Source organism: Pagrus pagrus (genome assembly GCF_965226575.1).
Source record: "Pagrus pagrus genome assembly, chromosome: 2".
NCBI lineage: Eukaryota > Metazoa > Chordata > Actinopteri > Spariformes > Sparidae > Pagrus > Pagrus pagrus.
In genome coordinates, this window is record NC_140186.1 from 13,994,540 (window position 1) to 14,012,315 (window position 17,776).

General features: G+C 37.5%; 1 protein-coding gene across 1 annotated transcript; it reads right to left on the reverse strand.

Annotated features, from left to right (window-relative positions):
• Positions 1 to 1,016: 1,016 nt before the first annotated feature.
• LOC311250822 (tetraspanin-5) lies at positions 1,017 to 16,441 on the reverse strand. Its single transcript, XM_084342892.1, has 10 exons — positions 15,995 to 16,441; positions 10,791 to 10,841; positions 8,291 to 8,437; positions 8,029 to 8,199; positions 7,768 to 7,893; positions 5,529 to 5,576; positions 4,741 to 4,857; positions 4,588 to 4,649; positions 2,823 to 2,875; positions 1,017 to 2,729 (listed from the first exon to the last, which is right to left on the reverse strand). Exons 1-9 carry the CDS (start codon positions 16,076 to 16,078, stop codon positions 2,863 to 2,865), a joined length of 819 nt encoding a protein of 272 aa, XP_084199018.1. The 5' UTR covers positions 16,079 to 16,441; the 3' UTR covers positions 1,017 to 2,729; positions 2,823 to 2,862.
• Positions 16,442 to 17,776: the final 1,335 nt, after the last annotated feature.

Below are 17,776 nucleotides of genomic sequence, written 5' to 3' on the forward strand. Positions count from 1 at the left end.
GTCTACTTGGTTTAGGTGTGTTTATGTGTGCATGTGTGTGTACAATAATAACAATAACAACAACAACAACAACAACAACAACAACAATAATACAAATAAAAGAAAGTATGAATTGTCCACTCTGGTCATGGCCTCTGGATTCCTCTGGAGATTTTGACATCACAGTCTGAAAAGCACAGGTGTAAATAATAAAATAATGATAGCTGTGACACACAAACACAAACAAACTTATGTTATGAGTAACTCCTGTTGTTTTCCTGAAAGGTACAGTTTACCCCAAAATAAATACAAAAATAAATAAGATATTTTTCCTCTTACCTGTAGTGCTATTAATCGATGATGAATTATGTTTTTGTGGGAGTTGCCAAGTTTTTAAAATATTGTCCGCAGAGATGCCTTCTCTCAAATATATATTAAATCTAAATAGATAAATAAATATTTCTTTTTGTATCCCATGACACTGAGACAGTGAGCCAGCAGGCACAACATCAGGACCCTGAAAAGAGTCTGCAAATCACCCCAAAACGAACCAGATGGATAATCCTACAGATGAGGTATTTTAATGCAGAGCTCCTCATAAAATTAAGGTCAAAAGTCATCATATGCAACACTCAAAAAAAATTGTGAATTATATCTTTGTGCGGAAAAGTTTAACTACTAAGAAACTTTTCAACTTTTTTATTTTTGTTCTTTGACTTGCAGTAGCTCAATACTGACGATGATAATATTAATTTCAAAGAAACACTAGGTGGTGGTATTGAGTTATTTAGAGTCATTAAGGCTCAATGACTTTATCAGACCACACAAAGTTAACTACTTCATAAATAAGCATGTTGGCTGAGCAGAAAAGGACATTGTACTCACTGTCATCATACAAAAGGCTGATGTATTTTCTTTTCTTGTGAATTAAGTAGCGTAATAACTGTGTATCACTTGTTCTGAAGGTTAAATGTATCTATCTTTACCTTTAAGAGTATTAATAACTCGAGCTAAACTCAATCAACTTGACAAAAGCCTACCAAATAACCACATTTATTCAGATATATATTTACAACTTGTCACAATCCAGTTATTTACAAGAATCAGGAGTACAGATGAAACAAAAGTAATATTATAATCAAGAGTATGTAGAAGTAGAGATCACAATTATGGCACTGAGTGGTAAGAAAAAGTGTGATCAGTCAACAACAATCATATGAAGCTTTTAGAGTGAAAACAGGAAATTTGACCCACGTGCTACTGCTGTATTACATTTTTAAGATTTCAAAATGCAGAACTGCATTTTCTAATATATTCTGTGTGAGGCTGTCCATTTCATCAAGGCTGCAAAGGAAAATCTCTGCTGCAGGGTCACGCTGCCTTCACATGAAGTTTTTACTTTCATGCTGCACAGTTCGATTAAAGGTAATTACTCAAAATAATATGCCTCTAGGAAAGAAAATCATTTAAGCTGTATGTCGGCTTCCAAGTTTGCATTTAAAATAATGCTGGTGAGAGAGCCTGTGTGCTCTACTTTCAAGTAATGTATGTATGCAGGCTATAAATCCTTTCTATGTTCAGTTAAGTGCCTTCGAGCAGTGTGAGCATGCCATTCTTCATAAGCCTTGAAAATACATGTATGCTTGTATCCCAATTTTCCAGTGAAAACTTACAGATCAAAACAGAAAAAAACACAACCAACAATATTGGCAGATTTCATCAAAGGAACACATTGGAAACACTTAGAAAATATCAGGAAATGAATTAATGCATGAACACTGATAAGATAATGTGCAAGGAACGGCACAACACTCATAATGTGTTGAAACACATTTTCTGTCAAGCTACTTTCAGACAAATTATGAAGTTACAGATGCAGTTTTTAAGGAAAAGTGCCCCCTCTAGTGGCAGCCTCTCGACTAAAATAACTGAAATAAACTGCAGATTAAAGTGCTTAAGGCTGAGTTTTGTTTTAGATGCAACATCTTCTGGTTTGGTTCAGTATATTGAGACGTTTTTTAACGTCTCTGCCAAAACCTTTAACAAACTGCATCTTTGCAAAGCCGGCAACATCCATCATACCCCTTCATGTTACTGCATCCTTCTTCTTACAAATTGTATATAACTTTTTAATATAAGCATGATGTCACAGATGGAAATAAATCTAAAGTTAATTCTCCGTAGCTTTAAGTAGATTCCATTAAACATTCAACAAAGTGCCAACCAGCCGATTCGGTCTAAACTAGTGACTATTTTACAAATATTTTAAAATACTTAACATAAATGAAACACATTTAGGAGAGCCAGTGTCCTACCAGTAGACAAAAGGCATGCAGTGCATTTCCAGAATCACTTTTATCTTTGTACACAATCCTTACATGCAGTGTTAAAAACTGCAGCTGTAAGACATATAAAACTGAGGCCCTTTTTCTGTAGGAAGCACCGACTCTGATAAAACATGAAATCTACCTTCAAGTTATGACCCCCTCAACTCTTCGTTTACAGGCTTACAGACTTATCTGAAGTGGGACTTTACCATCATATCTGCTGCTATATTCTGTAAAGAATCGGCATTGTACTGTATGAGAGCTACAGTATATTTTAGAGGTCGTGCTTCATTCAAAAGTAGGGCCACAAATAACTCTAAAAATAACTCTAAATTTACTATTTACATATGAATGAGACTTTGTTCTGGACACCTCAGCTGATTCATTATTTCCCTTCGTTGCCTGCGTCCAAACTGCAAAGTCCTGAGGGGGGGAAAAAAACACGGGGAGAGTCAATGGAATCAATCGATACAAATATAAATATTTATATGCTGCAACATTAGTAATAGTGCTTACCTGGTACATCCGTCTTGCCTTTGGAGATTCTGAGGAGGTCTTAGGTAAACAAACTGCACACGGACAAGAGGAAGATTTAAGAACAGTAGTACGACTATCAGGACAACTTTTTACAAGGTGCACCACAAGAAATGCATCGACTCGTGATGAATTTGTTATAAATGCTACAGACGTTCCTTTGAGCCGTACTTACAAGTGCAGTGACTTTGGGTTGATGCTACTGTCTGCATGCTAACATACTCACAATAGAAATGTAAGTATAGTCGTAGAGTGTTTACCATGTTTACAGTCTCATTTTAGCATGTTAGCAGAGGATGTGGACAATGTCAGCAGGCCTGTTGGACTGAATATATGCCTCCCTATATGTTGTGATATTCTGTTATATATTAAACTATACTTATACAGTTCTAGTCTATACCAATACTTACTGCATCAAATTTGACATTTCATTCTATATAATATTGCTGTAGACTGTATAGAGTGTAGTACATAATGTACTATATATTATGTTGTACTACTACTACTTTTCACCCTATGCTCTGTCTCATATCAGGCACTTACACTTTCTTACATCTTAATTTACCATATTTTTCTATATTATGCAAATATGCTCACTGGTTTTTAAATCATATCCTTTATATACTATATTAATAAGTTCCATTGCTTAATCATACGATATGTCAGTCTGGTGTACAGATCAAAACATAGTCTGTTAACTCTGCTGCTATTAATAACATCTCGGCCACTTCAGCTTGTAATCTTTGTCTCCAAATGGTCTCTTTTGTTCCTCTTTCTTATTCTATTCTCATTTTAGTTTTATGTCGTTTATTTTACTTTCACTATTCACCTGTCATTGCGATTCTATAAAAAACAAATTTCCCTGCTGGGGATTAATAAAGGTTTCATCTCATCTTATTCGGTGATAAACCAAAATATGTGACTTTCAATAATAACCACAAATATACACCTCATGCGCTAAAGTCAGGATCACCAAAGTCAGTAGGATTCATCCTCTGGGGATCGTGAATGTTCGGACTAAATTTTGTGCTAATCCATTCAGAAGATGTTGAGATATTTCACCACATAAACTAAACTTTGACCTCATGATGGCGCTGGATGAAAAGTTAAAGGACTACCAAATCACAATTCATCCTGTGACGGATCATTACTCTGTGGCTTTTTAAGAGGTCATGCATCGAGAGAGGAACAGATAATAGCAGTCAGAAAAAAAAGCTGTTTAGGGAAAACTCGGACACCAACGTCAGGGATGCTCCAGCACCTCTAAGCCAAAACAGACGGCACCAGCCACGGCCCAGGGACCGAGACTTTCAGGCCCCACTTCAGCCACAACCTCTGGATGTGACGCTGCTGTAACTGTTACGGATGCAGAAACAACTCCAAACTACTGTGAACAAAACCAGGACCCTGCTATTGATGTACTGTATAAAACTGACGGCAGGCAAATACTAAATAATGTTTAAATGACATCTTAAAATAAGGAGTAAAAAAAAAACGTTAGGGTTGATGTACATATCACTTTTTGCTTTGGTTCTTGCACACCTTACATCCCACTGGCCAACCTACATTAATATTTCAAAGTTTTTTTTAAATGTATTCTGTGTAATATCTCAACCTTTCCTGGATGAACTGGCACAAAATCTAGCACAAACATTCAAAGTTCACATAGGATGAATGTTAGCTTATTTAGCTATTTCCCAACTGTAATCACTGGTAAATAAGTGTAATTGAACAAACTGCCACCTACCAACTCTCTCTCACAGCTTCAATGTCGCTGACGAGATTCTGTGCTAAACAGATGCCAAAAATCTAAGAGAGGAAACAAACATAATTTACATGAGGTAAAGTAAAGGTTGACAGAGATCAGTTAGTAAACCACACCATTCACATTGTTCCTCACCTGTAGTAATGCAATCCCAATAAAGATGCCTGCCACCACCGTCAGGTTGTCTTGAAGCCACTTTTCAAACTGAGGAACGCAGCCTTTAATATAGATGAAAGTTCGCTGCTCAGAGTCCTGACAGAACATGTAAAAAACAAGAAAAATTATATTAAAGCCTGACAATCAAGTGCACATAAAAAACTTTTGCCTTTTTACTTTCATTATGTCCGCAATCATGTTGGGCTTTACTTTGCTTTTTCATCACTTGGTTGTTTTTAATGGAAGCACATGATTCTCCTTTTCATCTTGTGGTCCCTTCACAATAAAACCCCTCTGAATCAATGTTATCCGGCTGTTAACACACACACTCAGCCCACTGTTTTCTCTGCTCTGAGTCTCATTAAAAACTAGTTCTCTCTGGCTTTTTGCTCACATTTTCAAACACAGAAAAACAAATACGGCCTTTTCCTTACATTATGCTACTATGGAGTCAGGCCAAAGCCAATGATGGGGGAGGGGTTTTTTAAATTCCCAGTGCATTGCTGCGGCATGAGTAATACCACACGGCCCTAAGTGCTGATGGGGAGCCAGCTGCTGTATTTTGTAGAGTGAGGAGTTGGGAAACATACTGAAAGAGGGATATTGTGCCCTGGGTGGAGTACCTGATGAGATCATGCAGCCAAAAAACATGCGTGAGGCAAAATAAGCAAGAGCAACCTCTACTCCTTTCTGTTTTATTGCAACAGCTTTTACTTTTAGAGGAGAGTTTTAATGTCCATGGATATAAGTTTCTGTGAGCAGCTCACCGTTTTTGCTCGGATGTCGTAGCCACACTGAGTGTTGATGACATCCTCCTGTGGAGAGAAGATGGTTCATGTTAATACATTTTCCAAGAGGTGAAATCAAGACATTTAGAGAAAATGTGGTTATGTTCTTGGAAGATGTATAAAGGGTTATTGCGGCTTGTTTCCAACCAAACAGTCGCTGCCATGATTAACATACTACTGGGCCATTATATCCCCAGGAAAAGTGCTGTCCAGCGCATTACCGGAGTGTGTTTGGCCTCCAGATGTGTATGAGACAACAGTGCTCACAGTGATCTAAACCTGAGAAAATCTACTCAGCCCAGAGCTGTCGACTTGAGACTCGGATCTGAGTCAGACTGAGGTCACAATAATTGGGACTTTGGACTTGAACTTGACTGCTGTGAGATGTGACTCATGTTCTGACCTAAAATCAAAACACAAAATACACAGCAACAGAAAAGTATTGCACGGCCACACAGGCTGAATGTTTAAATATGAAGCCTATGCATGACGAACATTATTAACACAACTGTAAAAGGAGAACATCTGGCAATATGCTATATATAACAGCCGCAACAACGTCGGCTCGTGTTGTTTTCACTTTGTTAGTCTGTGTGAGTCATCGTGGCAAAATGATCAGCTTTGCTTCCAATGTTACCCAGTGGCCAATCACAGAAAATGCATTTTCCTCTTAGAGCACCATTTTAAAAGAGACACCTATAAAACTGTTGACACCTAAAACTACAAAAAAAGGTCAATTATGACACTTTAAATTCAGATTTTTTGATCCATGGAGATTCTATATTTGTAAAACGGGGCCAGCAGACTACTGCTATCTACTGCACATATTCAGTGGGGCGTATAACCAGGAAGTAAACCTGGAAGCTAGAAACGTTTTGGCGTATGCGCCAGGCGAGCAATTCTCATTGGACTTCGTGGGCACCATCTTTTGATCTACTATCTTGTTCTATTTAATATCTATGGCTATCACATGTTTATTAAGTATCTTTAGAGGTGCGGGTTGGCAGATTTTGTCAGATTTTGTAAGATAAGCTAAGCAGCAGCTGCTAGTTCCAGCTTCAAATTCAAGACATGAGTCTAGCTGACTCTTTGCAAGAAAGCATATTAGCTTACATCCCAAAATGTTGAACTATTACATTGATTGTTTTAAGGTCAATTGTTTAAAAAATGTCAAATATTGTGTGAGGATTTGGGGCACTTTTTTCTGTTTCATTGTAAATTAAATCTCTTTGTGTTGGTCAGACCGACCAAGACATCTGAAGATGTCCCCCTGGACTTTAAGAAATTCAAGATGCTTTTTGTTTTATTTTTTAACATTTTCAGAGGGAACTAAAAGGCTCAAGCCTGAGTGTCACTGACAAGCTGGGGAAATAAGAAAATACTGAGAGAAGGACAAACAAATGTGGTGGTTTTGGTCTTTTTTTGGTATTTGATGACAATAAGAAAAAAACAAAGAACAACACCAGCCTTGTTCTTTAAATGCTGTGTTATTTTAATGGTCAGTAAGACTCAAAATAAACCTCTGTATGAAAGTCTTGAGTGCTTTCATTTTGAAGGCTCAGACTGCAAATGTTTCATGTTCTTTGTTTGGTAATTACGAGACAGAAAAGTGTTGAGAGTCCAGCCTTAAGTGGAAAAGATAACCTTCAAAATGTGTTTTTCAGCTTCCATTTTATCTTCACACTTGCTGTTGGTAAGTGTTGCTATCAAAGAGGATGACCTTGGTGGAAGTGCACGTCCTCGGGTCAGCAAATGAAAAAAGCCTCTTGTGCAACTTTCATTACAGTGAAGCAAGACTGTTTTGCTCAAACAGAGAGCTGTCACTGCTTTGCACAGAGAGCAGCAGTTTTCTGCCAAAAAAAATGCCTCGGTCAAGATAACTCCTCCCTACCGCTTCTAGACTTTGCTGTGCTGGCAGAGTCTAAACACTGAGGCCTGGATGTCCTGTTGGAAGCCAGCCATGAGAGTTGACAGCTTCAGCCAACCTTCTGGAGGACACAGATAACCAAGCTATGTGTCACAGGGAGGACCTTCACAGTTTCCTCTCATAGTTACCTGACCTGTAAAGGCTACAGCACGTTAGAAAGTCCTCCTCAATTTGTACCTCACCTTTCAAAACCCTAAGTTACACCCATCGGCTTGTGTTTTACCGTAAACGGGAATTAATTGGCTGTGACCCAGAAAAACTCAAGCGTGGTATGTTTTCTGGAAGACATACCGCTGGATCCTTGGTGCAGCAGGAAAAGGGCACGCCACATTTCTCACGACTCGGGTTGGAATCGGTGCAGTTGAAGTAGATGTTTAAATTCCAGTCGTCAGCTCCAAAAGCACCGCAACACTCCCACTGTGAGGTTAAACAGACACACAAAAAAAAACAAATATATATGTCAACAAAGTCCCACAGAAACGAGCAACCATGACTAACCCAAGGTAAAAACAACACCGGTGTGAACTGTGGAGCATGAACTATGGAGCTCACATATTCCTGGGTGAAATCTATCAGGTTCTGAAGATCAATGTCATCTCTGTAGGCCCGAATGTTGTTGTTAATGAAAAAGTTGAGCTGGTCCTTGATCCAGTCTTTGAAGACAAAGGCCAGGACTCCTGCAGTCAGCTCCAGGAAGAAGATGATACCCAGGAACACAGAGAACTGAAACACATAAACATTCACAGAATTTAACAAGTATCGTTACGAGACTGAGGGAGGATTGAGAAACCTAGTGAGTGATGAGTGAACGTACAAATTTGAGCAAGAAAGAGTTTTCTCGCAGTGCGCCGATGCAACCAGCGAATCCGAGGATGAACATCACACCGCCCACCACCAAGAAGAGCCAGACCGGGTCGAAACCCCCCAGGTCTGTGATGGAGGAGATGTTTGAGAGGACACCCTGGGAGAACAGAGTGAGGGGTTAGAAGCTTAAAGTCATTACAAGAGAAATCATTTCAAGCCTGACTGAAGTCCACTGTCTCTATGCGCTTCATTAAGGGAAGTAAAACTAATCTATCTTATGTAAGGGAATACAGTTTGGCGTGTTTCCAATAGTGTGCACTCTCAGTTCCCAAGTTGAATAATGAGATGAGCAGAGACATTTTCCTGATTAAACTTAAAGGAACCATCTGACATTTTTGGAAATATGCTCTCTCTCACATTCTTGCCAAGAGTCAGATGAGGAGACTGATGTCTCTGTCAAGTCTGTAAGGTAAATATAAAGCTGGAGCCAACAGCTGATTAGCTTAGCTTAGCATGAAGACTGAAATCAGGGGTGGAAACAGCAAGCCTGCCTCTGTGCAAAGGTAACAAAATCCACCTTCCTGCTCTTCTAAAGCTCACTAATCAACCGTGTGATATTTTTTTTGTTTGATCGATACTATAAACAACGTGTAAAAACGTTGTGTTTAGTGGAGGGATTTGAGCTGGATTATTTCTTGGCGGCAGCAGTGACGTCTCCGCTCTGCTCCGCTCCTGGCACATAAACCCCTGTAAAATGGCAAATTGTTGTTTTGACATTTTTGTCTGTGTACGGATGAAACAAATGAGATTGTAACTTGTAATTAATGAGCTTTAGAGATGCTTTGAACTCGAGTTCTAACTTTGCACATGTGATTATTTCCACTTTCTCTGTTTTATATCATTGTAAATTATTCCTGAAATTGTTTGTTAGAAAGTATAAACCTAGAATACTAATCTTCTGTTAAGCCCATTAGACAATGAGGGTTAAATGCAGCCATGTTGTATCTGCCCCATTTCATGTACATTATGGTGGGACTCCATTCTGTTAAATGTATATATGGATGATGTATGCAAACAACTAAATTGGTGAAACACAGGCAGTGTTGTTGTAAACTGTTATCAATCATCTTATGCTGATATGGTATGGTATGCTGATTATTTTTAGTCCTTATAGTGCTGCGCTGCTGCAAATACTGCAGCTGTGCTCACAGACAGCAAAGATTAAGATATTAAATTTAATGCCAACAAGTAGTAGAGAGGATATTCAGCCAGTCAACGGTTTGTGTTCTCTGGTACTCAAACATGTGAGGCACACTTAAAGGTGGCATTATAAGCTTTTTTGTTTTTCCTTCAGTTGTTTCAAAGGTTCTTGTGCATGCAAAACATCTTGAAAGTTAAAAAGGTCAAAGTCCGCACCAACAGAAGCTGCTCTCTCCCAAAGAAAACACTGCTCCTGAAATGCCTCATCAGTAGTCCTGCCTTTAATTCTGCTGTCTGTGACATCACACAAGGTCACCATGTCATTCATTTGAATAATTTGTACCCAGCAACTAGTTTGGCACGTAAGAATTGATTTAGCACAGCTGCTCTGTTGTTGTTAGTGGTGCTGGGTCAAGCTTGTGCAAGCTGAACACTGCTGCTGCACTGGACAGTTTGAGAAAACCGATGTGTTTTGTGAGCATTGAAGCATGTTAACCCATTCTAGTAGTAACCCAAAATAAAATCATGAACCTGAAAATTAGCACAACTGGTCTCCTTTAAGACATATGATGAACAATTTTATGTGTCGCTTGGACGAGTCAGAGAACAGCATCATTATCCGACACTATAGGAAGAGCTGCTCTCAGTGTATATCCACTGAAGACTACATATGAACTGTTTTTAAATTGAAGGATGAGCTCTTGTGGTTTTATCTCGTATGTTTTATTTTCTTGCATTTTCTTTTTCATTGCTGTGAGTCTGAAATAAAGTTTGAACTGAATTCAATTGAATCTCTTTGAGTTTTTGGCTCTTCGTCAGACAAAACATTGTAAGACTCTACCCAAGGAAACTGTGAAGGACATTTGTTGCTATCTTCTGACATTTCATTGACCAAACAATTAATTAAGTAAGATTAATGCAGAATGAAAACAGTCGTTAGTGGCAGTCGTATGTGAAGCATGAATAGGAACTATCTGGTTCTTCAGTGAAAGTCAAGACACTTGAACTCTCACTGGTATGTCTGTTCCTCTTTGACAACCCCAGAACTGAGAGATCTCAATGAAGGAATCTGTGAAATACATCAGATTCCCTCTTCTGTCTATTGTTCAGAGGGTCGTCCCACCGGAAAGCATGACATTCCTTTCTGATTCAGTAAAGCCACTGCGAGCATTTTGTGCAGACAGATGGGTGTGAACGACAGGGGATGAATGTAAATGATTTGTTGGTTGTGGATTATTTGTTGGTGTCCATTAGCGGAAAGATTCACACAATAAATTAATTCCACTCATTGCTGTGAGCAGTAAACTCACCTTTTCGTTCCATGCCCACAATCCAATGCCAAGGAACGCCACTCCAAGGAACTAAGAGACAGACAAAGAAGAAACACACAAGGGCAGGATTATTTCGCTGTGACTACAACATGTAGTCATCACACAGAAGCACTACCAGAGAGAAACCACGGAGAGATTTTCCTGGCAGCGCTCCATTAGTTAATATTTCTCCTCTCTGTCTGCAGTATCAGCAGGAGAGGCTCCCACATTAGAAAGCATCTTTTAACAGCTTGAAGACATTATGACTGAACAAGTTTCCACCTCCAGCGTAAAAGTTTAAAACCACATTTCAGGATTCAGAAGGTTTGTAATCATTCGCTGATGGCATTTTGTAACCAGTTGATAGCCTTGTATTTGGAAAAAGAGAACAGAATTAGACTTGTAATTATAATCCATTATAATTACAAGGTGTAACCAGCACATTACTATCTTCAATGCCTATTTCCAGGCATGGAAAATAGTAATGTGCTCGTTACACCTCATTTGTAAACACTCATTTGCTGGTTTACACATCGTTTCATATAATTATATGAATTAATTCATGAATACTTGCAATTTTCAAGCACCTTAAAAGGCATCACTTCTGGCGGTGGCAACTACGATGAGCATTTCGTCACTGTGTACATTTCATGTTCTGATTTTCAATTCAAATTGAATTCAAATCTTTATTTAAACTAAAGTAACATGGCCTTTCACAATACTTTTTGTCAACTTATCCTACGTATCTTATCAACTTATCGATCATTTTTGCCTGTTGTGTTAAATGCAATTTTTGCTAACAGAGTCCGGATTCCGTTTTATTTATTGTTTTGATTGAGTGGTTTCTTTTTTTTTTATTTATGCTTTATTTTTTAAGGATATTTATTGTAATTATGTGTATGACATTCCAATTATTAATATGAATATGCTTAAAAACTAAAAGCTCATTGCTCTTTGAAAAGGTGTACTGCATTATTAAGCTTTTACAGGATATTATCATTATATCAGTTGCATAAAAGGGTCTTAAAATAACAATACATGATTTATATGTATATTTATTTATATTCAGTATATTTAATTTATGTTGACCAGATACATATTGAGGTTGAGTTGAGTTTATTTGTTTGATGTGTGTGTTGTTGTAGTTGTATGTTATTTTTGTTTTGTTTGTCTTTGTTGATTTTTAGGTGTACATTGCATATTGAAAAATCTAAATAAAATCTTATATATAAAAAATTAATCAGTTACAGCTACACATTAAAGCATAGACATTTGTGATCATGATTTTAAATTGTCCATTGAAGAAGAACATAAAAAGAGTATTGAATTTTAATGTGTGTTGAAGATCATTCCCAAAGGAAAAGGCGTACTTTCCAGATCTAGACTGTGCTCTGGTAACCTCAAGCATGAGCTGATCATTTGAACGAGTTTGATCAGGTCCAAAGTTCGAGTCCAGCGTTATCGAGATTTAAGTTGGTAGCTCTCCAATCAGGTCTTTGAAGGCTTGATAAACAAAAAACAATATTTATTACATCTCTGTGTCAGAGAAGACCTACCCACCTTATCAAACAGGATACAATGGAAAGTACTACAGCTATCACCGGTAATAAATCTGAGGGCAGAATGAAAGACCGTGTTTATTGGTTTAGATGATAGGAGCAGCATTTATATAAATTCCACCCTTGTCATATATATATATAAAAGAGGCACTTTTTGGCACAGTTTGCTGACAAGATTGTCTATATGGTATTGACATGTAAATTCTCGGTGGATTTATTCATTCTATTATTACGAATATCTCTGGCTCCGGTAAACAGCACAAATGTTCTTCTATTTGCATTAAGTATTTGTTTTAAATGAATAAGAATGAAGATGAGACAGTATCTTTAATATTTATGGCAAAAAGTACAGGACCAAACACTGAACCTTGCGGGACACCTTTTTGTTTTATGTGGAGTGGACACTCACTGAGTCTCTCATTGAAATCTTTCTGAAACCAATCACAACCTCATCTACAGAGTCAATGATTTGTGAATCAATAAAAAAAAACCTTAATACTTAGTTACCGACCACAGAAATTGAGATTAGATAGAACTCAATGACATAAGCCTCTGCTCTTGATACCTAACATTTTACTGTAGGTCAGTATCTCTTGGGTTATTTGTATAATGTACCACTGCAACACTGACATGGTGGCTTTTATTGATAGAAAACTGTAAGATGTCTGAGCATATTGACATGACAACTCTCCATTAGTAACTGAGCAAACTCCAGTGACTCATTTGGTTAAACGCTTGAATTAGCTCATTAGTGGACCTCTTGTTCATAATTTGTCAAACTAACAGGACAAAGTAACACTAACACATAACGGTGCACATCAACGATGTGTTGTTAACTCAAGACCATTTATTAGACCCATTTACAGATTGGAGCCTTTCTCGTGTAATATCCAAAGCACTTTGCAGATTAACTTATTAGTGAAACAGCTGTAGTGGAAGGAGGAACAGATGCTTTTGACACAGCTACCTCTTATGATATATGAATGGTGTAGGTGTCAGAGGGGTCACTGAAAGACTGCGCGGTTGGCTGAGAGCCTCTGCAGGGCCTGACAGGTGGCCTTCCTCTTCATCACTCTGAGGTCAGTGAGGGGCCACAAACACACTGGCTCCAGTTATGGAACAGTGTTCAAAATGGGATAGACGACATGATGATAGATGTCATGTCAATATAAATCTGTCATTTGTCAAACATTTTTTGGTACTGTATTACACTCTCATGACAATTTCTCAGTGTATTTTCGAGAAATATCACGATTAGAGCTGCACCGCTTAGTTGATTTATCAATTAGTCAATGAACTAGCAACAGTTCTGATAACTGAATATTGATTACAGTCAATTCTGAAGGAAAAATGCTAAATATTTTTGTATCCGAGAGGAATATGGGGATAAAAAATTCTATCACGGATCTCTATAAAAACACTGATGATAAGCAGATCATGGTGGATCCATCATCAGGATCATCAGGAATCAGGATAATCATGAATATCCCCACATAAGTGAGTTAAAAAAGCTGTCTAGCTAGCTGACATACATTCTGATATTAATTTCCTGATTTATTTTACACTGCCACAACATGGAGTCTGCAGGCTGCTAAGCCTGTCAACATGGCGGAAGGTTCAGCTTGCCCATTAGCAAAATGTTAAATCGGATGTGAGGATATACCATGGATACAAAACAGGGAGGGATGTGCCCACTGTTTATTTATCCTTTCTTTATGCATGGCTACTAAGAGTATGATTTCTTGTTACCTTATTTAATATTGTTTGGCTGTTTTTCACGTTTTCTACATATAAAGTTGTGTGATTCCAGTATGTCAAATAAAGACCTATTTGATTAAGAGATTAACAGATGTCAACAGATATACTGATCGGCCGATATTGTAGATGCATTGGAAGTCGTGTATATGTTGTCCCATATGTTCCACTATCAATTTCTATGTTTTTACAGAACACAATGCAGAAAAGATGCTTGGTGTAGGTTAATAAAGTCCCAGTGGAGTCAACTGTTTCAGTGCTCTGATGTCATTTTGGACAATAAAGTTTATTGTTAAACTGTAAAATAACCTGCCTTATTCACAAATTTTTACCACGTGTTTGACAGCTACTTTTGAAGGATCATTGCAAAAAACACAGGTGTCATTTACACTGGAGACACTGGGGACATACAACCACTTTTTGAAATCACCAATTTGGCCCTATCGCTTTTTAAAAGTGTAATTCATTGAGAATGTTAACTAACAAATGAGATGAAATTAATTTTGAAGTGCTATTATGCCATCTGTATTCCTGCCATAATTATCTACTCTGACCTATTACAATCCCCTCATTACACTGCCTCGTATATTCTGAAGACTAACCTAAAAAATGCTTTTGTCACCAGCTTTTATGTCCCTACCACTTTTCAACAGAAAGCAAGGCCCCTGGTGTTTATCATATTCTGTGTAAATGAGAATATCGGCCGATTTATCAATAGACTTTTTATTTACTCCCCAATATCAGTATCATCGGCCCCAAAAATCAAGTAGTCAGATTAGAGATTAATGTCTTGTCAATGGATCATCAGAAAATGGTGAAAAATTCTCAACACACCTTCCACATAACCAAAAATTACTGTATTAATTTTCCATGTAAAACCTGGAAAAAGAAGTGGCTCCACACATTAGTAAGGCTGGAACTAGGGGTGTAATGATACATCAATCCGGATCGATATATCAATTCAGTGATCAACGATCCAATAGCAGCGATGCAAAGTGAAAACATCGATCCATATCGTTAAGATACGCCTGTATTTTGAAATTCCCATGGCGCGTCCGTGTCACCATTTCCGTCCATGGGCTCCTTTCTCCTTTCTAAACAGTGCTTTCTTTTAATGAAAAAGAACAGATTGTTTTTCATTTCAATGTCGGAAACCATTTTAAAATAATATTTCCAAGGAAGAGTTTAGTAATTATTAATGATACGATATCGGCAAATATCGTATCATTGTCCAAAGAATCGGTGTAATATCGTATCTTGATGAAACACCCCTGGCTGGAACCACTGAAAGTTTGACATTTTAGCTTAAAAATTAAACAATTAATCGACTCTAGTTTCCTTTCAAGTGACTGAATGATTAGTCAAACAGTCATTTCATCTCCTGATCTTCAACACCTAATGAAAACCATTACTAAACCCAAGAGGAGGTGTCTTGTTTCCCTGCACACAGCTGTATAGCTCTTGGTCAACATCTGTTGTTTTTAAATGTGCTCTATAAATAAACTTGACTTTAGAGGATGGTGGCTGGCGAAGATGACCACTCTGACAACAGCTGCCCTAACATCAGTGACACTGACAGTAAAAATGTCCTCAGACAGCTCGATGTAAACAAGTGATTTCTCAGTGAGGAGAGCTCTTCTCTACACAAAAACAAAAGCGTGCTGATAGGTGACAGCGGGGAACAAGTGCACAGGAGCAGGGAGCCTATTGCAGGGATGAAATCATCCATGTCTGCTATTAAAAGCAGTGACAAAGAAAAGAAAGAAAACGCCTCGGCTCTCACAGATAGAAACCAAAGCTTATTATGCTTGGTGTGAAAAAACCTGTCATGTCAAGTGCATTAAGCTGATCGCAGGCCTGAAGTAACAGCAAATAAATGCGGGGACTTACCCAGAATATGATGTTGAATCCGAAGATGAAATACTTGATGCAGCAGCTCACTTCATGAGCCTTGAAATGCTTCCCTGACATCATTTTTAAGATGTTTCTTTTTCTTGTTGTCTCAATCGAAGCTCGCAGTGAGAAGGACTCACATCTATGGTCCTCTTGTGTTTTGACAGCACCGCTTGTGGAAACACCTTTTTTTTTTTTTTTGGTAATTTTTCCACGGCTCGACAAACGCGCCGTCAGTTGTTTCAGCGTCTAATTATAAACATCCTGCCGTGTTTCCGCTGACAAAAGGCGCAGAAGGAGCCGCAGAGGAGCGACCGGTCGTTCACTGACTGTCACTGAAGATATCTGTTTATTCCAGATATGTATCTCCACACGGTACAGCAGTGAAATAAACCCGCTGAAGTCAACCAGATTATAGCCGATGGTCTTCTATCTGACCCATAATCTAGACATGGTTGTTTGTTTTGAGTGGCATGTGCGGGAACCAATGAGAGGCTTTGGTGGTCACAGGAGGCGGGACTTCCTCCAGCAGAGGGCGTCACTCCCCTTATATGACCATTATGATCTATTTTTCATTAATTTGACTTATCAAAGAAATTACGGTGATGAAATTACACCTCATTAGACGTGTTGGGCTATGGAGTCCCAAAGCTGTCAATATTTAATGAATCAATTAGATAAAAATTAAAAATTAAAATTATAATTTATGGAAAATATAAATTAACACTGACAGTCACAAAAAAAATCTTTCAGTATAAAATAAGTAAATTGGGAGGCATTTCATGATAATGAAAATGTTATTGGGTTATTTCACACTTTCATGGTTATATTTTTGACAGTAATAATTCATATAATTTCATAATATTTTTTTAACACAAAGTCTGTCAATACTGATTTTGAAAAATGGACAATTTGAGATAATAATTTAAGAAAATGCTGGTATACAATATGCATATGCCATATGCATTCATTCATATTATATTTCCTCTGTTTTCCCGTGATAACGAGTTAATTTCATTTGTTTTCTCGAGATCTCGAGATAACGAAACTTTGTTTTCCCGAGATAACGATATAATTAATTTGAGATCTTGAGAAAACAAAACGATAGTGTAGTATATCAAATCATTGCAGAAAACATCATTCAGTGTGGCAATGTCAGAGGAGCAGGAGCATATTGATCACCGTGTCACATATCTTTTAATTACTGAATAATCTCAGGCCTATCATATCAGTCATTATCTCGAGATCTCAAATTAATTTTATTGTTATCTCGGGAAAACAAAGTTTCTTTATCTCGAGATCTCGAGAAAATTTTCCTGTTATCTCGGGAAAACAGCAGTTGTTATTCCGAGTTAATAACTCGAGAATAACGAGCTAATTTCATTTGTTTTCTCGAGATCTCGAGTTATTAACTCGAGAAAACAAATGAAATTAACTCGTTATAACAGGAAAATGGAGGCCCCTTTAGGGCTTCCGTACATTTCATAATAATGAAAAAATAAATAAAATCAAAATGTTATTGGTTTATTTCACACTTTTGTAGTTATATTTTTTTACTGCATTAATTCATAGAATTTCATAATGTTGTATTTATTTATATAATATTAAACACACAATCTCATTATAAGTCTGCCTAAAGAGAAGAAATTGTAACACATCATATATTAATTGCCCCTTCTTGTGTTTTTATTAACCGTATCATTACCTGTACTTAAGTTGGCTACACAGTTACACATACAGTTGCTTGTTTTTATGCTTTTATGATGCATACAGGAATTA